Source organism: Nannobrachium achirus (genome assembly GCF_963921795.1).
Source record: "Nannobrachium achirus genome assembly, chromosome: 17".
Lineage (NCBI taxonomy): Eukaryota > Metazoa > Chordata > Actinopteri > Myctophiformes > Myctophidae > Nannobrachium > Nannobrachium achirus.
The window spans coordinates 11555371-11564958 of record NC_137824.1 but is presented as its reverse complement, the minus strand read 5'-3'; the positions used below and the strand labels follow the sequence as shown (position 1 = coordinate 11564958).

The 9588-nt window shown below is 48.3% G+C and overlaps 2 protein-coding genes across 2 annotated transcripts; one reads left to right on the top strand and one right to left on the bottom strand.

Moving 5' to 3' along the window:
• Nucleotides 1–411: 411 nt before the first annotated feature.
• LOC308302255 (immunoglobulin-binding protein 1-like) lies at nucleotides 412–1587 on the bottom strand (the record flags this gene model as incomplete). The annotated part of the gene is made up of 1 exon (XM_080746513.1): nucleotides 412–1587. One exon carries the CDS (start codon nucleotides 1585–1587, stop codon nucleotides 412–414), a length of 1176 nt encoding a protein of 391 aa, XP_080602639.1.
• Nucleotides 1588–6508: 4921 nt separating this feature from the next.
• LOC308302254 (choline transporter-like protein 4) lies at nucleotides 6509–8674 on the top strand (the record flags this gene model as incomplete). The annotated part of the gene is made up of 1 exon (XM_080746512.1): nucleotides 6509–8674. One exon carries the CDS (start codon nucleotides 6509–6511, stop codon nucleotides 8672–8674), a length of 2166 nt encoding a protein of 721 aa, XP_080602638.1.
• Nucleotides 8675–9588: the final 914 nt, after the last annotated feature.

The window sequence follows — 9588 nt, the reverse complement described above, 5'->3', positions numbered from 1 at the left end:
CTGTAGACACTATCTGTAGCCCCCTTTCCTCAGTGTTTTGCCATAGCAATATGTGTGTCTGTGTAGCCATATTACATCACCAATTACATCCTAGACTTATATCCTAGTCTTTTTCCTCAGCGTTTTGCCATAGCAATGTGCGTGTGTGTGTAGCCTGTATTACATCACCAATTACCAATTGAAGACGTTATGCAAGCACGACCACCGCTCACTTCACATTGGGTGTGATTTTTTAAATGTCTTATTATAAGCAGACATGGCAACACGGGTTCATTCAGAGCCCAGAACGCCATCTACTGACATTCTAAAGCAAGGACACAGGAAACCCACCGATGTTTTTCAGCCTCTCTCAGGATATGAACAGGAAGTCGGGGGCGGAGCCAGGAATAAGGTGAATACAGTGATCCCAGGTTAGCCTCTGTTCGTACGGTTGCCGTAGCCTCTTCGATGGCTGTCCTTCCACTCGTCCCAGTCCCTGGCTTTCTGCAAGGCCTCCTTGTCGTCATCATCATCGTCATCATCATCACCAGCACAGTCGTCTTCAATCTGTTCGTCTTTAGTTTCCTCCTCTTCCCTCGCTTCCGCGCCAGACCGGTGCCTCCCGGCAGACACCCCCCGATCGGGAAGGACGCCGCGTTCCGCGTGTCGCTCGTACCAGTCGTCTACGGTCATGGAGGGCTGGCTGGGGTAGCCCGCTCCGAACACCCGGGCCTGCGCGGCGCCTCTGGCCAAGACGAAAGGCTTGCCGGCCGCGGCAGGGCGGCGCGGCGGAGGAGGGTCGTCGCGCCCCCTTCTCTTCCCCAGGAGGAGCGCCGTCTCCCGGTCGATGCTCTCCACCTCCTCCAGCGACAGCGCCAGCCACCGGCGCGCGTGCTGGAGGTAGAAGTCGCGGACGGTCCCGTCGTCCGCCCGCCCGCCCTCCACGGCGTCCCGCATCCGCGCTATCTCTGCCTCGGCCTGCTTGCGCTGTCGGTAGCGCTCTATCTTGGCCTGCCGCTGTTGTTGTTGCGTCCTCGAAGCGGCGACGAGGCCCTCTCCGCCCCCAGAGGAGTCTTCCTCCTCCTCCTCCCCTTCTTCGCCTTCCTCCGCCTCAGACCTCCTCGGCATCCGGAAGGGCGCCACGCCGTGGTCTCGACACGTCCGCAGGAAGGCGCAGAAATGCGCCCGGGCGCTCCGGAGCGCTTCCATCCGCCCGTCGCCGTCCTGCAAGCCGGCCAGCTTCATGGCGAGCGCCCCCTGCAGGGCGTCAAGCAGGAGGTACTTGACGTCGCCCGTGGCCACCTCCTCCGTGCCCTCGCCTTCGCCGCCGAACAGGCCCAGCCTCGCCGCCATCCTGGACGCCTCAGCCAGCGCCGCCATGCCGCGCCGCACCTTCAACTGGATGCCTCCTCCTCCCCCGCACTCGTCCTGAGTGCTGCCAGTGGCGGCGTCCACTTCTTCGAATGTCTTCCAGCCCTCTCGCAGCAGGTCGGATAGCTTCGGAGGTTCCTCTGCGTCGGAGGAATGCGAGTTCTGGTTCCCCCTCCTAATGCCGCCGCCGCTGCTGCTGCTGCTGCTGTTGATGTTGCTGTTAACAGAGTCTGCCATTTTGCCTGCCCTCCTCCTCCTACGCTCCCCTGTAAACTCTGGAGAACTCTTAAGCGCCTGTGCTGCCTCAGGGCGACTTACTCCTCCCCTCGCTGATACTCTTGCACCTTAATGTCATGCACAGCAACTGATATGTTCCCTAACTTCCCTTGCACCTTGGTCATTGACAGTATATATCAGCTGCTACGCTCACACACGTTATTTATTACTAATACCTCACGTACATAATGTCCGGATCGATGCGCTAATATTTAGATACCTTTGATGTCTTTCTTTGATTCTGCTCTTCTCTTTTCTTTCAGTAAACAATCAAAACGACGGAGTTTCTTTCAGTAAACAATCAAAACGACGGAGTTTGACGCAAAAAAACGAATTTCACCCAGTTTTTCACCTGTTAAAAACCTGCGAAGCGACAATTAAAATTAGTCTGTCTCTTTGTTTGGTTCCGCACTGCGGTGGTTCTGCTGTGATAAGTGAATTCCCCTTGGCATCAGAGAAAGGCCTATCTTCCAAAATACTATGATATCATGCTGTACCACAACTATATCTCATCAGAATTGGATGCCACCCGGCCCTTAGCGCTCCCGATTGACACTTTTTAAGACTTTTCTTTTATATGTACTGTGTTTTGAACTGTTGCCTAACAACACGATTTGCAATGACATCAGGTCTGACCATATTTGGAATCCGGGGTCAGACATGGCATGGCATAAAACACTGGGGTCCCCTTCAACACAGGCCCTCAAAGGGGGAGGGGGTTATATCAAAGTAACAGAAGGGTAGTTACAAGGCTATCTAAAGAACTGAAGTATAATAAATATAATAATTGCGTGGTGCGCCAACGCCTTGATATTATACCGTAACTACGGTAGACTATAATGGTCAAATAGCAAGGGCGGTTTACAAGGCTATCTAAAAGACTTAAGAGTGGCAGCCGACCTGGAGTTTATGTCGGCTAATTTAATAATACACATATCATAATGTCTTTATTTTATCCCCCGTTGTAAACTCACCATAAGTGGCCGAGTCGTCTTCCCCCCGTGCACTTTGTGTGCACGATCCATGCACATTGAGGTAAGCAAATGTAATCCACTCCGTTTCAAGCGCCCATGAGAAGCGGCTTGGACTCCTCATGCATAGAAGGAAGCGTGAGGTCAGTCCGTTGCTCTCTCTCTCCAGATTGGGAGAGCGAGTGTAGCACCCAGGCTTACATTAGATCATTGACACTGGATGAAAGATGGGTTGCAAAATCGTGGGATAGGCCTATACATTTTGTTGTATGAGTGAATCAACGTTTTTAAAATTGAAATTTCGCCTCCACTGGGTCAAGCAAAGCGCTTTGAATGGCTACTTCTCCCTTTGCGTTTGTTGTCTCTTCTTGGTTGGTGTGGCATGTGTGGTATGTGGTATATATATATATATATATATATATATATATATATATATATATATATATTCATATATTTTTTTTGGGGTGGGGATACTATCAATCAATTAATCAATCAAAACTTTATTTATATAGCTCATTTAAAAATGACGTTGTCGACCAAAGTGCTTTATAACAGAATAAGAAACAATACAACTAAAATACAAACAAATGCACAAGCAAGCAAGCAAGCAGAAAAGTAAAAAAAAAAAAAGTTGAAAATTAAAAGCTGTGGTTAAAAGTCAGATTGAAAAGTGAGTCTTAAGGAGGGACATAAAAACCTCAATAGACTGGGCAGACCTACTGGGATCACTTTACTTCTCGGGGTTGTAACCGGTCTGGAGCGGAAACCACAAAACGTCATGTTGTAGTACTCAAAGGACTACAATTTGCCGGAAAGATCTAACCAGATTCAGTTTTAACCCAAAATATTCCCCTGCCCTCAAGGACATACTTTTAGGGCCTACCTAGTCTCGTGTGGCCAAACTGTTGCCTCCGCGATTTGGTCAAATGCTCCCAGCATACAGTCTGGCAAACCGGGGAAGAAACGGCGAGTGCGAGATAAAAGGGAAGTGAAGCCCCCACGTCACTTCCGTTTCAGTCTCATGTCACACATATTTATCATTATATAAATAAAAATCATATAAGCATGTTTAGCTTGCTGCTTAGGAGAAATGACATTTTAAAATATATGTTTTTGAACGTTAATGCCGGTTTTCGATACTCGCCGTTCGGGAGCTGCTGTTCCAGACTCTATATAGCATTCAGAGATTGTGGAATAGTTGTCTGGCTACGCGAGACTAGGGCCTACCTAATAAAGTCCATGATGTGGAGTAGTTTTGCTTTTGAAAAATGTGTTAGGTATATGCATCTTTTAGTCCAACTCTTAGCGACTGGCAAGACTACACTAGGCTACTCGAGCATTTTAAAAGGGATTGGGGAAACAAACGGGGGGAACCAAATCAAAGCGACACCGTTTCTTCTAGTGGTTTCCACGCTTTAGGCGGAAACCAAACGGCCTGGTGTGAACGAACACCAGGCTTTCCCCCAGAAAGCCTGGTAGGCGAGGTTAGGCAGACCTGACACGAAGAGGAAGGTCGTTCCACAGCCTAGGGGCGGCCACGGCAAAAGCGCGGTCACTCCCTTGTTATGGGCAGTAGCAGAAGGGTTCAATAAAGAAAGGTTGTAGGGGGTTGTAGCGTTCAGCCAGGTAGGTAGGTAATATGAGGTTTCCACGGGGTAAATGCACGGTAGATTAAGCCTACAGTACACAGAGTAAGCCGACTATGCCCCGTGGGATCAAGAACAGGCTTTGGAGGGGCCCGCGAAATCGAACGCACATTTAATCAATGTTCCGTGTCTATGAACCAAGTCATACATTCATATTATATTCCCCAGGTGGCCGCGTCATGCCGGCAGGCTATATTGTTGTATCGCTGCACATTTTAAAGAAACACACACACACACACACACACACACACACACACACACACACACACACACACACACACGTTAGTGTGTAACACATCTTGTGTAATACAACCATGTCTTGTCCTACACTGGTGGAGGAAAAAAACGGATTAAAAAGGAACACAAACCTAACAAACGCGTACAACCGTGTAAAGACGGTGATGAGGTTTATGCGAGAAAACGTCTGCCCGTCGTTTTTAATGAGTCTCCTTTATGCCTCCGAGGTATCACTGCAAACTGTATGCATCTTATAATTAACAGCGGGAGCAATCTACATACTAATGTTGGCTCGTTATTAGGGATGTGTCGAAGAAGCAAAATCTGAGTTACAAACGTTCGCTTTGAAAGATTTGCACACATTTTCATGACTTTTTCAAAAATAGCAGATCTACAAGCTTGCAGTGCGGCACTCGGTGCCACGCTGCGAGCTTGTATATCTGCTATTTTTCACTGGTTAAATCATTCAATAATTCTAGGCCTAAATGTCTCGCGTGGCCAGACTGTTGCCTCCGTGATTTGCAAATGCTCCCGTGCACCGTCAACAGTCTGGGGCACGGAAATAGAAACGATGAATGCGAGATAGAGCGGATGTGACGCAACCGCTCCCTTGGTGCAGTAGCAATAACATGTCCTACTGGAAGCGTTATGTCTCCTTTCAATATTTCTTATTTCGTCTTTCTCTGGTGTTGTTGGTGGTACTTCCATTGATGTTTTCAAAGGTTTTCTTAAACTAGACCCCCATAACAAGAATATGCCGCTATAATGACACTTCACACCTGAGGCCCATTCCTCAATATTTAAAAGTATAGTCTTTTCTTTCACTCTTTGACTCTTTTCACACTTTGCCAAATCTCTTTGCCAAAAGATATCCAATCTACAAACTCACAACACAATGCAATGTGGATATTTTGATTATCGCGATAATATCGTACTTCGCAAATTTCTTTGGTCACAGTAATCGAGACCATGAAAATCGTGAAATGTGCATATCGTGACATCGTTGATTGCAAGCGCCAGCCTGAAACCAAGTGTAAAATCAGGCATTACAACGCCATGAATTTCCGCCAAAATACATTAATTCAGTTATTTGATTTGTGTTCAGCTTAGGTTTGTAGTTGGTTAGATTAGGTCTTTCAGTGTGTTTCTCAATTTTCATAATTATTTCAACTTTTTTGTTGTGAGCTAATGAATATAATAGTCCAATTGTTCCATTTTATGTTACTTCCCCTAACCCTAGATTGGGGGTCGTAACTAGAGGTCTTCACGGGTCCAAATGTACCTACCCGAACCCATATGGACCCGGGGAAAATGGAGCCGGACCCAAATGGACCCATCTATTATTTGGAAAATGAGAGCCATTACCCGGCCATTATTAGAAAAATCAAACCTCGGTTCGAAGTGAAGCGGTGAATTTGTATTCTATGTGTTCTAGATCTATACATTCTGTGATCTATACTTTCTATGTGCTTTAGTTCTAGTTCTGAATGAATGAGGCACCGAGGTCACTGCTTGTGAATGGACCCGGTACCCGGCTTGGACCGGGTCGGATCCCGGGTAATTTTGGATCTCGGACCCACCCGAAGACCTCTAGTCGTAAACACATGGATGTTCTAAAATCATCAGAAATCGCAGATCTACAAGCTCATAATGTATGTAAATGGTCTCCGTCGCAAATTACATATCATGTTTGAGAACTACAGATTTTTGAAGGCATTATTTTGTAGAGGTCTTAATGGGTTAAAATGGCAACACTGTCACCGACCCGCCATCCACAGCCAGAGGACGCCCGGAACGCCCATATCTGGGCGACGGTTTGTGCTTTACCTTGCGCTTGACGTCACCGCCATGGAATTGACCCCGTTTATATCAAAGATGGTTGGCGTTTTATTCTTACTTACTTCGTACAAGAGTATTCTTCATTTTTATAGCTCAGTATTCACTTTTTGCATTTAGATTTATTAATAAAAGAGCGTTATCGTTGCTCCCCGAACAGTCTCTTGGTGATCTCAGAGACGTCTCGCGGCGATGGTGCTGTGCATGGGGAACACGGAGGAGCAGCAACCGTCGATGGAGCCTGCAGAGTTCGACCCCACCTTCCACGGGCCCATCCACGACCGAGGCTGCACGGACGTGGTGTGCGCCGCCCTCTTCCTGGCGGTCCTCTTCTTCCACGTGGTCCTGGGCTTCGTGGCCTGGGGCAACGGCAACCCGAAGCACATCCTCTACCCCAAGAACTCCACCGGACATTTCTGTGGAATCGACGAGAACCTGGGCAAACCCTACGTCTACTACTATGACCCAACGAAATGTTCAATCAACTTGAAAGATATCCCCCTCGACGGCTTTCCATGCCCTACCATACAGGTGTGTGTGAAGAAATGCCCTAGAACGACGTGGGCATTTAAGTTTTCAGAACTCAAAACGTATAAAGACATTTTACAAAATGGAAAAGGGAGCGAAGTTCCATGTGTAGAAGGTACAAACATGGATGAAATACCTAAAACAGAAGGTGACTATAAGGAGGCGTGTCCCTACTTCCACATCAAAACACTGCCAATGATGGGAAGATGTGTGCCTGAGGTCACAAGAGAATTAGATCCAGGAGACCTTGCGATTATGACAACTGCATTTCCTGGTTACGGGGGTGAATCGATCCTCTGGAGTTCAATAAATACAGGCCGGGACATGAGACACATCTTTAATAGCAGAGGGTTCACTACCATGTTCGTGGAGGACTTTGCGGCGGCGTGGGGCTGGATCGTCCTTAGTCTGTTCATGACCATGGTGTTGAGCCTGTCCTTCCTGCTGATGCTGCGCTACACGGCTGGCTTCATTGTGTGGGGGACCCTCGCGGGGATCGTCATACTAGGGGCCACCATGGCGTTCTTCTGCTTTCAAACCTACAAAGCCGGCTCAGCAACAGACATGGACCTCGTGGGCAAGACCGGTTTAGAGGACGCCCCGGAGACCTGGCTGGCCTTTTTCATCATCCTGGTGGCGTTGGACGTTATCGTGCTGGTGGTGATCATCTTCCTGCGGGAGAGACTCCGGATCGCCATCGCCATCATCCAGGAGGCCAGCAAGGCCGTCGGTTACATGAAACTCACCCTGTTCTACCCTGTGGTCACCTTTGTGCTGGTGGTGCTCTGTGTGGGCTTCTGGGGCGTCGTGTCTTTGTATCTGGTCACCTTTGGGAACCTGGAGTATCACGTGAAACTCCTCAACCCCACTTTAGAAGAAGAAAAAGAAGAAAAGTGTATAGGCAAATACAACATCACACAAACATGCGATCCAAGCTCCTTCGAAGAAGACGAGGAATGCAAGACTGCTCGCTGCGTCCTCAAGGATTACAAAGCTGGTTTTGTGCAGAAAAACATTGAATGGATGCATGCCTACAACCTTTTCTCCAGCCTCTGGGCCGTCAACTTTGTCATCGCCCTGGGACAGTGCACCCTGGCCGGAGCCTTTGCCTCGTACTACTGGGCCTTCTTCAAGCCCGGGGACATCCCCAAGTGGCCCCTGTTGGCGGCCTTCACGCGAACGCTGCGCTTCCACGTGGGCTCCCTGGCGTTCGGCTCCCTGATCATCACCCTGCTCCAGATCGTCCGGGTGATCCTGGAGTACGTGGACCACAAGACCAAGGACGCCCAGAACCCCGCCATCAAGTTCTTCACAAAGTGCCTCAAGTGCCTGTTCTGGTGCCTGGAGAAGTTCATCAAGTTCCTCAACCGGAACGCGTACATCATGATCGCCGTGTACGGCAACAATTTCTGCCTCTCGGCCAAGAACGCCTTCTTCCTGCTGCTGAGGAACGTGGTGCGCGTGGTGGTGCTGGACAAGGTGACCGACCTGCTCGTCTTCTTCGGCAAGCTGATCGTGGTCGGCACCGTGAGCGGCCTCTTCTACTGCCTGTTCGCCGGCACGCTGGCGGAGCATGGCATTGCCGCCTTCCAACCCGGGGAGCTGCACTTCTCCTTAATGCCCATCGTCACGGTGTCGGTGGGCTCGTACGTCATCGCCAGCGGCTTCTTCAGCGTGTACACCATGTGCGTGGACACGCTGTTCCTCTGCTTCCTGGAGGACCTGGAGCGCAACGACGGCTCGCAGCAGAAGCCCTACTACATGTCCAGCAACCTCATGAAGATCCTGGACAAGTCCAACCAGCCGCGGAAGAAGGGCAAGGTGAATTGATCCTTCATGCACAGGGATCAATTCACCTTTTCTTTGCCGAGCTGCAAAACCGGTACCATTTAAACCCTCTATTGGTGAAACGTATTTGTAATATACATACTTGATAGTCTTTGTTTCACTCTCTCTAAAATCACAACGCAACGCAATTGTGAGCTTGTAGATCTTAGGCAAAGGTTCCGCCCCCATAGGATAATGAATGTTGGGGATATTTTGATTATCGCGATAATATCGTACATCGCAAATTTTTTTGGTCACAATAATCGTGATCATGAAAATCGGGAAATGAGCATATCGTGATATCGTTGATTGCAGGTGCCAGCCTGAAACCAAGTGTAAAATCAGGCATTACAACGCCATGAAGTTTGATTTGTGTTCAGCTTAGGTTTGTAGTTGGTTAGATTAGGTTTTCCAGTGTGTTTCTCAATTTTCATCAACTTTTTTTGTTGTAAGCTAATGAATATAATAGTCCAATTTTAAATCCAATTGTTCCATTTTATGTTACTTCCCCTAACACTAGATTGGGGGTCGTAACTAGAGGTCTTCACATGTCCAAATGTACCTACCCGAACCCATATGGACCCGGGGAAAATGGAGCCGGACCCAAATGGGCGCGTCTATTATCTGGAAAATGAGAGCTGTTATCCGAGCAGCCCCAAGTCATTTGGGAGCCGATCCGAACGGAACCGCCCATTATTAGAAAATGAGATCCGATACCCGGGAAGAGATGTCAGAACCGGAGCCGAGATCCGAAATGACCGAATGTCAACGTTATTATGAAGAGGTGTAGATATTAAATAGGACCTTTTATTTCGTACGTTGCATGTTGCTGCTTGCCCCTGGACATGAATACGGACAGGAACAATAAATCCATGTTTTCTTTAGATGTTTAATCTTTCTTCTTAGCCATTGTTAAT